This window comes from Cygnus atratus, chromosome 1, assembly GCF_013377495.2.
Source record: "Cygnus atratus isolate AKBS03 ecotype Queensland, Australia chromosome 1, CAtr_DNAZoo_HiC_assembly, whole genome shotgun sequence".
NCBI lineage: Eukaryota > Metazoa > Chordata > Aves > Anseriformes > Anatidae > Cygnus > Cygnus atratus.
The window spans coordinates 197,710,157-197,727,003 of record NC_066362.1 but is presented as its reverse complement, the minus strand read 5'-3'; the positions used below and the strand labels follow the sequence as shown (position 1 = coordinate 197,727,003).

Below are 16,847 nucleotides of genomic sequence, written 5' to 3'. Positions count from 1 at the left end.
GAAATCTGAAGGGAAACTTCATTTAAAGACCTAAAGGGGTGTAGGGCAGATGTGGTAGGACAAAACATAAGCAAAAACTACACAGTGGGATGGAGAAGACTAGAGAAAAATTGTGTATAAGTTAATTCTCCTGAAGGTGGGGTGGTTTTGCTGACATATAGTGCCCACAAGAAGGATTGTACAAGCATCAGATCGTATTAAGACCGATTCGTCACTGAGTTTGTCGTTGTGCCCTTTTGCCACTAGGTGACTCTCAGCTATTGCATCTATTAAAAAAAAAAAAAAAGACAAAATCCCAGTTATTGAAAGATGTGGGAGGTGGGGTTCACGTCCTGCTCGCGATGGAGGGCTGCAGCTCAGGGTGCCAGGCGCTGCGCCAGCCACTCCAAGCTCCCTGCCTAACCCAAGGGGAGAAATATGCAGTTTTGGGATGTGATTCAGTGACCTATTTTAGGTCACCCTGCGAGGCAGGACAGGGTGAAGGCAGATCTCTATACTCAGGTCTGCTTTTAAGGACAGTGTTGAGGTAGCCAGAAGGTGTTTCAGGGCATGATTTGGCTGGTAATATGGAGATGTCTGGTGCCACCTGAGATGCTCTAAAGCCACTGAGATGTCCCCATGGGCAGGCAGATAACGCAGAGCTCCTGTGGGAGGCACATGCCCTTCTAGACCTGCAGCTAGTATATTTTGGGTTATCTCCAGTGGCCCTAAGGATAAACCAGTGGGATACTCAACTGGGCTCTTACTATCTCCTTATCACTTAACCTTGATGGCACAAACTCTGCAGTAAGCAATTTAAACAGATAAAAATGAAAGAGTGTCTGGAAGATACTGAGGAGTGCTGGGTGCCAGGGAAGCTTTCTGTCTATGCTGGAAATGATCTGCACTGTAGAGAGCACTTACAGCTACTCAGCTTTGCAGCTAACCAACTGGAAGAAAATAAGATGAACAAAACACCTTTGTGCCTTCAAAAAAGCTCTTGTGGGTGAAACACACAGCCTTTCTGGGTGAAATGTGCTAACTATTGATGATGGGTTTCAGACAGCCCTCTGAGGCCCATGGAGACAGGGGGAGAGGGTGGCTGAGGGGGTGAGAGGTGTCCCCTGGGGGAGGGGCATTTCAGAAGGGTGGCTGTCCCCTGTGGCTCCCATGGAAGGGGACAAGCCCACTGAGCTGGTGCTCTGTGTGAAACATAATAAAGTATTCTGACAATCTGGAAAGGGCTTTTTTATTTATCATTTCTTTCAGGATTTTTTTAAAGCTTGTTTGCAAAGGAGCGTTTGCCCACAAGCAGCTCCACTGAAGCAAGGCTGGGCAAGGACAGCAGAGCAGAAGCCATGGCACAAGGATATCTGCAGGGACCAACCTTTCTGCTGGTTTGTTTCCCTCTGTGTGTCAAGAGAAACAGAGCCTGAGGGGGCCTGAGGCATCTGAGCCATTTGCATCAAAATGTTCAGACAGTTTCTCCTGCAATGAGACCCTGTGAACCAGCCTGTGGTTTCCAGCCCAAGTATTAAGTCATGTCCTTGACCCTGGCAGCTAAAACGTCAGACCACTGGTCTCGAAACACAGCTTTTCAGATAGCATGCTTGCTTTAAAGTTTTATTTTTATTCCAAATCAATCTCAGAAATACATTTTTTCTCACTTGTTATAAGTATTTTCTCTTCCAACCTACACAGCTCTGCAGGGGGCTGATCTGCACAAATTACGATTGCAGAAAGAAGAGAGATAATTCAATTAGAAAGTAACACATTTTTGCTTCTTGTGTGAATCTGTGTGGTGAGACTCCACGGTGAGTCATAAATGGAAAAATTAAATGAATATGCAGTCATTATGTCTGTGTGAGGTTTTGACCATTATTTTTTAGGGTGAAGTCATAGATGTAGGTAGGTAGGTAGGTAGGAAGGTAGATAGATAAAAGATAGATGTAGAGTAATATGGAGTTCCTTAGTTTTACTAAATTCTTCGCATGTACAACACAAAATATGTTTCAGTCAAATATACCTTTAGATTTCACAGAAATAACTCTTTCAATTTTGAAAAGAAATACTCCACATTCAAAATCTGTAGTTATCCTAGTTCTGAAATACGATATTTTATCTTTAGTCGAGTCAGCTCTCTGTCCATATTGAAGTTGTTTTGATGAGGATGATGACGATGTAGATTTCTTCTTTAGAAGTCCTGCTGAGGAGAGCAGCCTGCAGTGCTCTCTGTGAGGAGCTGCCCATACCACGATGTGCTGACTGGTCCAGGACAAGGCTCTGGTGCCATTTCTGAGCACTCAGGCTTTGACATACACGTAGAGCATGATTTGAAGGATTCCAGAAGTCATCAGCTGAAATTATTTCACCTAATTTTAACCATCCTTAGGTATCTGGTCAAAAGGAATTTTTGGTGTGGTGTGTCTGCAAGAAATAGTGTTTGCAAAAAACAGTGTACTTGTTTTGGTCGCCCACAGCTCCATGTTGTTAGCTCCACCTGAGATATTTGGGTCTGTGGAAACCTGTGAGGAGCTCTCAGGTGTGACACAGGACAGGCAGGAGACCCTTGCCATGTGGATTGACATCTGGAGGCTGAGCAGGGGTCTTTGGTGCACTTCAGATGGCACCAGATGTCCCTGTCTAGTGTTCCCAACTGAACCTTGCCCAGAGAGGTAATTCCTCCTGTCTACCTTAGAATTCTCTTTCATTATGGGACAGGGAAGCCTGCCTCTCTCCATGGACTGTGTGTCTTGTTCTCAACCCAGAAAAGACTGACTGACTTGGTGGTTCAAGTTAGACAAGATGAATTTAACTTTACTTTCTGTGTAATTCTCTGTCTTTGCTCCTACTGGAGCTAGTTTGAAGTCATGAGCTGCTTAGGTCACACAAATGAAACCAGAAAATAACTTCAGAATAACAATATTTAATATTTACACATATCAGTGAAGCCAGTGATTAGAGAGTGGTCAGGACAGATGGCATCCTCATCAGTACACAGACGTGGCACCAAACATCCCCAGTACACAGACATGGCACTAAACATCCCCAGGGCAGGGCAGCTCGGTACAAGCAGATGGTAGCAGCACATTTACCCCTCTGTGGTGTGGATGATACGTACCAGTGGGTATCTCTGTATCCTGGTGCTGGCACAGCCCAAACTGTCTCCCTCGTAGAGATAAAAGTCAGGGAGACAAAGGATGAGGGCAGGGCTGATGTTTAAGGACCACGAAGAGCTCATAATAGCCTTTCTGTTGCAGGTGAAGTATCTCTCAGTCTGACTGCATGCTGGACATTACTTCTAGCTGCCTCCTTGGCTCTTTTCCTGGCTGAACCAGTAGGCTTTAGTTTGTTGTCTGCTTTGGCTGGTACATTGCCCAGGCTTCACTGCTGACTATGCACATCAGCTTTTTTAAGCCACCCGGGAAGTTTGGATGCACCTAGTCATATTCACAACCCTCCACAGGTCTTACACTTGTTTTACAAAAGGTGCTTCTAAACTTTATAACACAGGCTTCCTGCTTCTAGGATTGAAGCTGTGCTCCAAGGAAGTGTATGTGTGTTCCTCTACTTAGCACAAATGGTATTTCCTTCACCACTTTGTGTGAAGGGTTTTGTGTGCTGCATCAGAGGATGGCACAGACAGCTGTGTGTGTCTGGAAACTCTAGATCTGTTCAGATGACTTGCAACAATGCAGAAATATGAACAACATTTGTTGGAGAAAACATAAATGCCTCTTTTTGAAAAATGGATTCCAAATACTTTAAATGCACTCAGGTTTTCGTAACTGTGTACATGCGTTCAGGATGGAAAACAATTATCTTACAGTTTGCCTGACTCAGGGAAATAAGGGGCACGTCCTACAATTGAGCTTGGAGGAAGTTGTTGAACTGATGGGGTTCCTGAAATTTGCCAGTCATGGACTTCAGGCTTGATCTTGGTTGATGATGGAGAATTACGCAGATCCTTGTTGGGATCCTTGTTGCTGTAACACCACGACTGATGCAATTTGTTGCCTTGCAGATTGTATCTCTTATTTGTTCCTAAGCTGCACGTAATTACTACCCGTATTGATTTAATGTTTATCTTCAGCACTTAATTGCTTGTGCATGTGATCTATTCTAGAACAGCCCTGTGTGGAAATTCATGAGACTCCTGCACAGTCTCGTGAGGGTAAAATTGATGCTGAGGTTCTCCTTCTTTTTGTTAAACTGGACATAGTTAAACTCTTGTTCCAAAACCTACCATCTACATTGACCTAAATGCTCCTCTAGGGCCACCACATCTATCAGGTCCTCCTGAAGAACTGATTTAGGATTGCATTGGATTTGCCAGATCTGACAGCAAGATACCAAAGGAGAAGTGGATTTGGCTCCAGGGTGGCTGAGGGAGGCTGAAAACTGTGTGCTTCATTTGCCTTCATGCTACTCAACATCATATCTGCAGATCAACTTGGGTCCCTGGGTAGCAAGTTAACAGGAACAGACAGATGAGCTTAAGGCAGGTTTGGGGGAAATGGGAAGCTCTTTACATCCGGCCAGAGCTATTTACATCCTGCTTTGTGCAGCTGATAAAATGTGTACATTGTCCATTGTCACAGGTTGTTTCCCCTATACACAAGAGGGCAAGCGGTGAGCTTTTATCCAAGGACAAGGACAACCCATCTACATTTTAAGCACAAGCACAGTAGTTGGGACCAGACAGATCTGTGTTTTTGCAGTACCTGAGATTTAGTAGGAATATTTAGAGAGATGAAAATTTGGAGTCCCAGATTTAAATGATCTAGCCAATTTCCACCTTGATTTCTTTATTAAAAAAAAAAAAAAAAAGCATTTTACCTTCCTGAAACTCCTGAGTATTTGGGGGTTTCTTTCCTTCTCCCATAAATACAGCACAATGCACTATCCTTAAACATGAATTTGCAGTTCAGGGCATGTCCTGGCATCCCCTGCAGGTTGTTCACATTCCCAAAATATTTGTCTGAAAGGCAATGAATGAAAAATGATTAATATTCCAGAGGGTGTCAGACTTATTGCAAACATCTTGTACAATGAAAATAAACAGTGGAAAGGAAGCAGTGGTGATAAATGAAACTGTAAGAGGTTTTCTACTGTTTTGTGAAACAACATTTTTACTACCAATTAAAAACCCCTCTAATCCTCATCTTTCTCACTTATACATACTGGACAGTCATTACATTTTATCAAAAAGGCTTCTTGAATAGGAAAACAACCATGCAGCTGGGTATGCCAATACATCACACTTCTCAGCTGTTTTGAAATATCCGAGGGCTAAGTTGTCCCAGACTATAATGTGATGGAGAGACTGACAATGTGCAAATGCATCTGAGCTGCCTCTGCTCTCCAGAGGTTCTCGTTCGGGAGCTATGCATATCTCTCTGATTGTGTACCATTATCAGAGCCTAAAATACAGAATTGGTAAGAATGCAACGCACTCTGATACCTTTTACTGCATACCAACCTTTTTCCTCATACATGTGCCACATATGAAGCCAATAAGTCCATTGGCGACTTGAATGAAACAAAGAACAGCCTCAATTGCACCAATGGCCAAGAGAATAGAGAAAAGGACAATATTCCAAAGGATGATGTTTTCAGGTTCTTTGCAAATGCTCCATGTTGTCTGGTTGAACAAATAATTGTATCTGTGATAAAGAAGAATAATTGGCATTGTATTAGAAAATTACACTCTGAGAATGCTTTCACTTGTACGCCATTACGAAAAGGGTTTGCATTTTCTGGTTTACATTTTCTGAACTTGTCTGCACAGTGGGAATTGAGTCTCAAATTCTCCTACAGTTGGTAAAAGGTGGTGATTCTCTTCACGATTCCCTTTGCAGGGTTGTAATTGATGACTTGGGAAGAGAGCTACACCTGTACTTTGCTGCATGCTCAAGAATCTCCCTTTTGTTTCACAGCTAATAACTAAAGGGAAAGGTCCCTAATGGTTTTAAAATGGGTCTCCATAATCTCCATTTCTGCTGTGTTACCTCAGCCCAGCCCATCCATCATCTCTAGCTCTGGCTTGAACATCGTGGTTGCCACGGTTAATCTTAAAGAATCAAAGGAGATCTTTGCTTTGCTTTTCAAAATTAAGCAGAGTAGACACAATTCATGATGATTTAACAGATTAACGTGGCATAGTTGTCAAATATTTCCTTTTGACTGATGAGAGTCACAGCTCATTGCTCAGCAGCCTTTTGAAAGTGTGGTGCATCTTGCACAAAGGGCTGCTGACAAGCACGATGGAAGAAACTCAGGCACCTTGCCCACATGTAAGCCCTTGGTCAAGGAGATGACCAGCTGGAACATGTTGGCTCAAAGGAGTGTGAATTCAGGTGTAGGCAAGGTGGATCACCAGTCCACTTTAGAAAAATTCAGATTTCCTCTAAGAAGGTGTATTTGTGGATCATAGAAAGCAAGGCTGGAGGAGCCTGCAAGTCATACTCACTCCAGAGTGTTGTTCCTGAAAGGGTAGATGTATTCTCCATCACCCGTGTCACACAGAGGGCCCCCAATCAGACCCATTGAGGAGAAGACTGCACAGTACACTCCTCCTGCAAGTCCCAGCAGAGACAGAAACACTGACAGCAGCATCTGAAAGGGAAAAGGTTTTCAGCAACACATGAACAGAGGCACTGACTGCCATGGGAAGCTTACAATTAGTGGGAAGGAAACTATCTATCTGTTTCCTACTATATGCTAAAACTCATAGCATGATATTTGTGGGATAAAAAATAGTTGACTCCTCACTAGTGCAGCTGTCCTAGATGTTAAAGGATTTCAGACTATACTTGTTTTGCTTTTAAAAGTGGCTAAGACCATAGCCATAATCATTCCATGTTATTATTATAAATCTTACAGCTCTTCTTTCAAAAAGCAAATATGAAGCCAGTATTGGCTTGACGTGGTCCTCCGTGCCCAGAGAAGCTGTGGATGCCCCACCTCTGGAGGTGTTCAAGGCCAGGCTGGATGGGGCTTTGGGCAACCCAGTCTGGTGGGAGGTGTCCCTGCCCATGGCAGGGGGTTGGAGCTGGGTGGTCCTTAATGTCCCTTCCAACCCAAGCCATTCCATGATGATATCACATGGCTTGGCATTTCCAGCTCTTCTCCAAGAGCACCCTTTTCAGCCCTTGAACCAACAGAAGCCAAGGGCCAAGCAATTACTGAACCAGGTATGAAAGCAATGGAATATGTGTTAGCTATTTTTGCCAGTTAGTGAGGAATGCAACACAGCCTTTCTTATGGCTGCTTTCCTTCACTTTGCAACAGCAAGAAATGTGGTTACTACTGCTCATGTTGAAGAATCTAACTATGCTGCATGTGGCAATGAACCAGTGGTGACTTCAAATGACGTGTGATGCACTACTCCCATGAAAGTGCTCCTTTTGTTCTGTGTTGGGGTAGTTCTTCATTAATGGATGGTATGTATCTGGTTGCAGTTTGCATATAGGAGCAAGAAGCTCAGGCAGGTGCTACTAATGTTGTGTCTATGGCAGACTTTCCACAAGTCTAGTCAAGAATCCTTAACTGTTGTGGTTGTTTGCAACAATGCCAAGAAGGAGAAGAGGGCAGAAACTCTGTGGAGCAGACTGACAGAGCCAGGAGAAAACCTGGTCGAGGGGCAAGGCAGCAGGACTGCCTGCAAGCCTGAGGAAGCACATGGCAAACACTCCCATCCAAGACGGGTTTGAAGCCAGGCACCTCAAGCCTCCCATTTCCCTGTTGCCAGCAAATACCGGTGAGGTCTGACAGTCCAAAAAGAAGGTCTAATGTCAGCTGCTCTGCAGAGCTCTGCACTACAGACCCAGATGGAAATATCCACTGTCCATCTTGGAGATTTGTGACATAATCTCAAAAACTCCTCACTATCCAGACATGTTTAAGCTGGTGAATGCAATTTCCAACTTGCCAGCTGATGACATTACTGCTTTCTGTGCCTTCTTGCCTGTTGCCAGTGTGTGAATTAACTCGTTTTGTGTGTTCTTTGCTTCTAAAGCAATCCTTGAGCTACCAGTTGCTGGGATTTCTCATTAGACTTATTTCATCACAATGATTAATAATTGTCTTATTTTTTTTTTGCCAAGCTGGACACTCTTTCTGTCTTTATCTGCATGCTGTCTGAGTTGCATCTTAGCAGAGCATCATGGTCAGCAAAATGTAGATAATCTGGAATACTGTCCTGGACCAAGGCAGTGTCTAGGTTGTAGCCAATGCCCTGCGTCTCATAATAAGATCACCAGCTATGCCTTGCAGTGAAGGTGAGTGACTGATACCATGTCTGAAGCTCCTGCCTAGCTGAACCATTTCTCCTGATCTGTTTTCTGTTTACTTCATCTGTGCATCTACATCTTGGTTAAATGATCTTAATTATGATAATGATTAGTTTCATCACAACACACCAGTATGGGGAGTCCCAATGACAATCATGATAGAAAAAGTCAAATGGTCTCTTGCTGTTACTATGTTTGATAGTGGTTAGTACTGGTACCAGTAGTACTTGTCAGTGCTGTCTTTCATGACTGTTCTTTGACACACGATTTTCTCATTTGGAATCTCTTGGGTGCATGGTTGGCTTTGTTTCAGCTATTTCCTTTACTGTACCTATGATCACATACTCAAAGATTTTACTTGCCACTGAAAAGGGACTCTGAAATGGATGCAGCTGTTAAATTGGCTCTTCTCAGCATTTTCTAGACACAGGGTGGCTTTTACCCATTATATTTACTGTTCTGGAGACTTTTCTAGAGGTTTGTCCCATATTCTATGGAAATCAACAATTTTATTAACTGTTGGATCAGTTAATAATACTATCTCATCATCTCAACTGTTCAACATTTTCCCTACTTATATTGTTTTCACTTATCACTTTTTTATTTTGTATTTTTATTTCCTCATTTGCATCTTCAGTTGCAAAAAGAAGTCTAAGCTGAGATGCTTGAGTTTGTTGAAATATTTAGTAGTGTTATTTTTTTATAACATATAAAATATGTTTTTATAGTTTAGTAGTGTTGAAATATTTAGTAGTGTAGTAGAAATATTTCAGTAGTGTTGGCCAGTTCTCTACCTCTTGCAGAGGTTTTGCTGATCATTTTTCCTAACTTTCTTTTACCATTATCATCCTTTATCCTTCACAAAATTGATTTGTCTTTGCAGAGCTTATGAAAGTTTTTAGCATTCGTTCTTTCAGCATTTGCATCAGCTGCTTTGGTAAAGTTAACAAGTTCCTCCTGTCCCAGATGGTAGTGCTCTCTACTGCTCTTTTTTGCCCTGGCCTTTGTCTCATACAGATTTTCTTTCTTCTCTGTGTGTTATTTATTTGTTTATATTTTTATCTATTAATTATTATTATTATTTTATTTTAAGAATTAATATCCTGCCTGGTTATTCAGATATCTCACTTATCTGGGTTTGTTGGTCTGGAAAGATTCTATGGCTATTCTTGTTCTACTAGTAACTCTTAAGAAAGGTGTAGAGTGAAATACTGAGTATGCTTGCTGATGCAATGACATATGGTGTATTTTAGGGGCCTTTTTTCCTCATTGTGCCAGCGCAGCAGGTGTTTTCAGTTGTGTACATGCTAAGCTGCAGGACACTGAAGCTTTCTAAATCTGTTACTTTCCAAAGTCATTACCTCATAAAGCAAGAACAACAAGCCATCTAGGTGTTTTTGCAGGCAAAAACTTAAAATGGACTAACAAAAAAAAAATTAATCAATGCAGAACATAATCACTGTGAACTGGACAACTTAATATGATGAATAAAAGGATGAGAAATACAGTAATTATTCTTACTGTTGTTGATATTTCAGCAGCATGTAAAGACTGTGATGAAGTCTGGATCTATTAAACCAGGAACTGCACAAATTATCATAGGATAGAGTCCCAACCCTGAGGAAAATGGTTATATTCTGATTGAATAGTCATTCCAATTACTATTTTTTTTTAGCTTTTTTTTTTTTTTTCAAAAAATAGCTAAAGCTATTTTTTAGCTTTATTTTTTTTTAGCTTAAAAAAACCAAAAAGGTGGCCAATGTATCCTCCAGACCACAGTGACTCCTGAGTAGCTCTAGTGAGGGCTATTTTCCTGCTGGTGGATGGAAGTTGGTTGGACAAGCCACCAAAGCTGGGGACCCAATTTCAGGTCATCCCAGAGGCACCTTGCAGGGAGCTCTGGCACCTTGGGAAGCTGCTTCCATGGTGCATGTTTGAACCAGCCCCAGAGCTCCTCTGCTCTCCGGAGCCTGGTGACTCACACCATCCAGCCCTGGGTACGCAGCCCGTATGTTCAGGGTGTCTGAGCCACCCTGCCGTGGGTCTCTGTGCATGTCCTCACACTATCCCCAAGGCAAAGTTTCCATAAGGCTTCTTCTCCTGAAGAAACACATCACTGGTCTTCAGATCTCCCTACTGAAGTTACATCTTCTATAGGATCAGAGAATATCTTGAGTTGGAAGGGACCCACCAGGAACATTGAGTCCAACTCCCATCTTTCTCCATGCTTGGAAATCACTTTTCCCCAGGGGCTGTGGAGGGGAAATGTTTTAATGCCATCCATAGCAACTCACTTTTTGCTTGTGCCCTCATCTCATTTATACTTTTAAGCCACAGGATGACTTGTACAGCTGCACCTTTTTCCACTTTTAAGAGGTGGACAGTTTCCACAGTCCCAGACAGCCATTTCAAAGCTATATAGTCCTCACCAAGATTTTCTCTAACGTGCTTGTCAGTAGCTTCATCGTCTGGCCATCGACTCTCTTCCTACAGGTACTGTAGAACATAAACTAGTTTCTCAACAATGTGTTTGTTGTATTCCTCTAAGAGCAAACAAGGAAGAGGAGGAACAGTTTGTACAAAACCTCTCAGTGCTGGGAAGGTGCAGACAGGATACCTGGCCACCGTGGGCCATAGCTAGCACCATCTCGGGCAGTGAAACGGTGGTGGTGGGGAGCACATGGAGGTCTGCAGATGTGGGCTGCTGGGCAGCACTGTGCTGCTGTCATAGTCAGTGGGCTGAAGGAGCAAACCCAGCCTGTCCTGGGACATTCAACTCTTGGCTGTGTAATATTTAGGGTTGGGATTAAGGGAGAGCGGAGGCTGAACTGAGCCCAGACCAGCTGAATTTCCCCACTTACTACTTTCAGCAGGGCATAGGAACACCCACAGCATTGCCGTTTTTCACCGCTGCTTTCTATATCACTCAGAATTTGGAGAAGCAGCTGGCTGTGGCACTGGGCTCGCTGTGCCAAGGCTCACATCCCAGCCCTGCAACTGGCCTACTTGGCCATCGCTAGCAAAATCCTGCTTGTTGTGCATAGGACACCTAGTAAAATCAGTGTAATGACATGTCCCTCGGGATGTACTCGCTGACATCCCAACTAAGAATGTTATTTTGGTATTATGAATAATGAACCAAGTAAAGTAAAACGTCTTGAAGAGGTAAAGGTCATCTCACAGATCAAACTAAATAATAATTGAAGAGTACAGAAGAGATGCTTTATTGTATGGAATCTCTTGTTACAGGCTGCTTCTGGGAGGGAAGAAGACTTAAAAAAACCCCAACATTTCTAAGCCAGTTTATTCTTGCTAATAATGATGGCCACACAGAAGTCTGTGCCCTGGGCTTGAAGATTATTGAAGATGCATGTATAAAATGCTGTTTCATTCTTAATTATCAAGGGAAAAAATCTCTCTGGCCTTTGTGTGGATGACAGAGAGCCCAAATTACATTTACATCTCTCATGTACATAACCCTTGGGCAAACACATGCTGTGGGTCAAAGCCTTGCCTGGTGACCAGACACTGGGAAGCAGAGCTGGTTCCTCAGTGCCAGCTGCAGTGGCTCAGGCTTTTAGCCTGGACCAGAAAAGTAGGTGAATTATCTGCCCATACACAGGTAAGCAGGGATCAATCTATGGTAAAGCTAATTGTCATGGAGGGGTATGGAGGAAAGAGGACCAGAAAGAGGAGAGAGGAAAGCAGAAGGAATGGGCAGTTGTCTCAATTTTTAGGATCACTTCAAGCAGGAGAAAGCTGGAGCCATGGTTTACTTTTTGTAGGGTGAGGTGGAGTATCTTTGTTCCCCTCTACCCTCAGCACTGTGGCTAAATGCTCCTGTACCTCCCTGGCTGAGTATGATTTCCCTCATATCAGTGGCTGTAACATCACAACATTCCTGTTGGCTAACTGAGATCTCAGCCCCAGCCCAGGGACGCTGCAGATCAAGCTCTTCTTCTGCATTTCCCTGACTTGGCTGTTGATGGTGGTGTGACGGTTTGTCATTGTACGTTTCCGTCTGCTGAGCAGCCATTTAAGAGCTATTGTGCAAACCCTGTAGTGCCATTTCAACACATCTACTTACCCCACATCTGTTAGCGCAACATCCTGCTCCACCTGCCCCCAGCATCATGAATGCCGGCAGAATAGCCTGTGAGAAAAGCACAAGCTTAATTCATAGAAATCATAGAATCACAGAATTGGTATGCAGTACTTCTGTTTGGATGGTTTTTAAAGTCTAGGAGCTGGGGCATCGCTTTCCTCAAATGCAAACCAGCTTCTAGCACTTCTCCATGAGTTGCACCAGCTGCGATGGTGCTTCTTGCTGAAGAGTTTGCTTTCCCTTCTCTGTCTCGGTTGAGTGTTTTAAGCACTGGGATATTGTCCATTCTGGAATGGAAATTTTGAATGTTTATGAAAAAAAAAGTAAATACAAAAATGTTTTCTTGAGAGATTATAAATTTCCATGACACAGAAGAAAACCTTTCCCTCTTGACTTTCACTTCAGCAGAATCTAAATAAGTTTATTTATCCCTGCAGCAAGAGTTATGACAGTTTAAATCTTCTGAGCATCCTGCTCTAAATTATAATTGGGAAGTGGGCCTTAAACTTCCTGAAAAACATCGAACTTATGTTCTTTGTACTAAGCTTCTGGAAAACCTACATGATGGACATCACTCAGCAGGAAACTCACAATTCACATCAGCTTTCTCCATGGTAATGAACGGGTGGAGCTGGACGATATAGCGGAGTCAGCAATCATCCATGTCTCAGGACATAACGCCACCTTACACAGGTGCTCTGGAGATAGGAAAGGCTGCATTCAGTTTGGTAGCTAGAGGGCAAGAAAGCTTTTGTGGGTCTAGCTGTGCAGCCAAAGCACTCCTGCTGCCTGGCCTCTGCCCACCACTGTCTGTGTAGGCATCTCACAGAGCAATGTAAGGAGGTAAGTATTAGACAAACTAGGAAATGGTCTCTGTCAAGTTAATGAAAGAAGGAGAAAAAAAATAAGGAAAAGGAAAAAGCTGTAAAAAACAGCCTGACTAAATGCTGGAAAGATGTTGTCCCATGTAGGAGAGGAAGAGCAGAATGTCCAAGATGAATGAGGCTCAGGGAATTTATAGTGCGAATAGCCATGTTATACTATGTAGGACAGTGTTATGAAACCTGCTTAGTCTTCCAGCCCATAAATATTCTTCAGTGGATTTCCTCTTAGCTGTATTTTATGCACCCCTCAGAGGCAGCCTCCAGCATGAGCAGTGGTCGTTGGACCACAGTTGGAGGCCTGCAGATGTAGAGAACTGTTTAAAAGACATTCCTCTTCCTGAAAAAAGCCCGCTCTTAAATAATCACAGGTGATCCCCACGGCAGCCCCAGCCTCAGCATGCTACCATCTGGCTCTCAGGAGAGCTAATGTTGCCCTTTCCTCCAGGGCTGTCTTTCTTCTTCGGAGGTTTCCCATCTAAGCTGTGGGCACTATTCTTTTATTAGCCTGGCTAAGGATGAAGGGTTTGCCTGGCAGCTTTCTTTTTTCTTTTCCCTTTCCTTTCCTTTCCTTTCCTTTCCTTTTCCTTTCCTTTCCTTTCCTTTCCTTTCCTTTCCTTTCCTTTCCTTTCCTTTCCTTTCCTTTCCTTTCCTTTCCTTTCCTTTCCATTCCATTCCATTCCATTCCATTTTCTTCTTCTTTTCTGTTCCTTTCTTTCTCTCTTTCTCTCTCTCCTTCTCTCCTTCCTTCCTTCTTTCCTTTTTTTTTTTTTTTTTTCAGTGCCTGATTATAAACTGCTGCCTTTTGATTGGGAATGGGAATTTGCTAGATTTGGCTGCTGTCAGTAAAACAAGGGCTGTGCGTGAGCCATGGCTCAGACAGGCATTTCTCTTCACTTAGGCTTTCCATTAGGAAGGATGTTACTGTGACACATGGAGACAGCCTTCCTCTTTACACCCTCAACGTTGCAAATAAGAAAATGGAGAGGTTTTCATGTCATATAAAATTTCCATTAGAGAAGCAGTGGATGAGGAGGGATGAGTGGGGCTGTCTGCTCAGCCAAGGGGTGCGCTGATGATCTGGGTATCAGCCGATGGATTAAGACCCCAGGTGGAAGCAGGTTTCCTGGCATGGGGGAATGCCATGCAGCCTGGTCTGTTCTCACTGGGGAGCCAGGATACAGCCCGGGCTCCGGTCATGGGGAACCCTGCCCCTCGCATTACTTCTCTGCATGGCCCAGAAGCCAGTCTCCATTTTCATGCTTCCATCACTTGGAAGAAGGAGCTGATGATAGCACTTTCTTTCCTCTACTCTTCACCTGTGGGCATTTGTCACGCTGTTCTCTGGAAGACGCGTACACTCAATGCCGTTGTTTGTGGATTGATAATTACTCCTAGTGCTGCCATCTGAGTTTTCAAGGTCAGCACAATTTTTTCCTCCCCTCTCACTTTCTGTTCTCATTTTTGGTGTATGTGGTGCTGGCCACAGGCAAACCTCTGTGGAGGCCTTAAAAGAAGGCACATTTTGAATGAGCCTGTGATGCTCTCACGCTTAACATCTGCCTTTCCTTTCATTGAACGCCAATGACTCCTGGGCTTGCAGTGATACGAATTTTCCGCAGGTCTCTCATGTAGTTCCACTTCTTCCTTTAGGCTGCCTTCCACACACTCATGCTTACATTTGAGCTCAGTGTGAGTAATGTGCCCGAGTGGCAGCTGGAAGAAGAAGGAGGCAAGCTGCTGGTGGAGAACAATTTATTGAATGATCCTATACCACATTTCTGCTGGGGGAAATATGAGTCTGAACCACATCCATTGTAGTTTTCCCATAGACTTAAGTGGAAGCTGCATCATGGGCTGACTGAATGAGATTTGCTTCTTTCTAAGTTAATTATTCTTAAATATTCAGGGTTTTTTTTTTTGATGTGCAGGTGCCCAACTCTGTGCCAATTTACCATCTGCCTAGGCTGCATAACAGCCAGTACTTGTCATATGTATGCCACTCGCTTGGCTTTTTATCTGCACTTGGGCGTGAAACAAAGAAGGTACAAGGAGCAGCTTTCTGATGAACCGGAAAGATCAGTGTTCCCAAACATGTTCCCTTCTGGTTATGGATATTCAGATGGAAACAATTTTTCCTGAGTGGTGGAATGGAGGAACTGGTCACAGAGCATCACACACAAGCCAGACCCAATCCAGAAGGAGGTGGCTTTGGAGGAACACAGGAGGTATCTGGGATTTAAGCCATTTGCAGCTCCACATTCACACAGCATTGGCTGGGTCTCTAATGAATACCTACTGAAACACATTTCAGTTTTGCCCTCAATATTTTTTTTGTCAGAATAAAATCAGTTAGAGGAGTAAAGAAGGGATGAAATCTCACCATCTCCAGATGAGCTTAGGGGTCAGCATTGTTTTGACTTATGGAGACATGAATACCCACATCACTTTTCTCCCCAGGGGAAAGCAGTCCTACTGCTTCTCCCTTGCCTGTAGTCTTGACATTGATTTCAGGAATACGTTATATTCCCGTGATAGGTGACTTTGTCAGTCTTGAAGGCATTTTCTCAGTCTTGTACCCCACCTACCCAGTTAAGCTGCTCAGATATTTGTGCGCAAGATATTGCTATGATTTTTGTTAAATTAACAGAGGTCCAACAAAACGTAAGAAGCAGAAGCAACACTTCTCTCTTACCAGTATCCCAGCTCCCAGAATGCCATGGAAGAACCAGACCAGATCGGTTATCTCGCTGAGCTGCAGGACTTGCCCGTTGGGGAAGTAGAGGAGGATGTTGGAGACTATAGCACATAGAGCCAGTGGGAACAGGATGATGCCAATGCACCTCGAACACTTCCCTGTGCACATGGTAGCTTGCTGCTGAGGAAAGATGCAGGTAGGTTTGGGTTACTGTGGTGTTACAGGCATGGGATTTCAGCAGTTTTCTTCTCTAATGAAAGAAGAATCAGATGTGAGGCAAGAAATGTTCCAGCTCAGACATACACAGGTAATATTGTTATACAGTGTCTGTTCCCTTCAGAGTCTTTATTTAAACTGGAATTATTCCAGACTGGGTTGCTTTAATTGGATTTATTTAAAATTGTCAGGAGTAAACGAGTTGGCATTAAATGAATGGAGATGTACACTTTGGTTGTTAATGGACGACTGTCTGTCCACTAGGAACACAACTGTGACCACACAAATTGATACCCTATTGGCAGACTCATGGTGGGGCTAAGGCCATGTGTAGGAGCTTCAGGTTGCCTGGGATGGCAGTCCTAGGAAGCTGATTTAAAAAAACATAAGTACATCAAGTTCGGGGGCTATTTGCCAAGGGCAGGTCACAGAGCCATCCCACCATAATGTGTAAAACTGCAGCTTAACACTCCACAGTGGTCAGGTTTTTCTTCTAAGATCAAAGAATCATCTGTTAAAATCAAAGAATTGACACATATGAGGCTCTGGTTGGAAGAGGTCTCTGCAGGTGTGCAGTCCAACTTCTTGCTGAAAGCTGAGTGCCACCAGCACTAGAGCTCTGCATCAGCCATGGCTTTGTGTGGCTGAGCCTTGAAACCCCCATAGGATGGAGC

At 43.5% G+C, this 16,847-nt stretch overlaps 1 protein-coding gene across 1 annotated transcript; it reads right to left on the bottom strand.

Annotated features, from left to right (window-relative positions):
* Positions 1–5,446: 5,446 nt before the first annotated feature.
* Positions 5,447–16,125, bottom strand: LOC118245954 (transmembrane 4 L6 family member 1-like). Its single transcript, XM_035542602.2, has 4 exons — positions 15,955–16,125; positions 12,361–12,426; positions 6,452–6,597; positions 5,447–5,645 (listed from the first exon to the last, which is right to left on the bottom strand). Exons 1-4 carry the CDS (start codon positions 16,123–16,125, stop codon positions 5,447–5,449), a joined length of 582 nt encoding a protein of 193 aa, XP_035398495.2.
* Between the last annotated feature and the right edge of the window lie 722 nt (positions 16,126–16,847).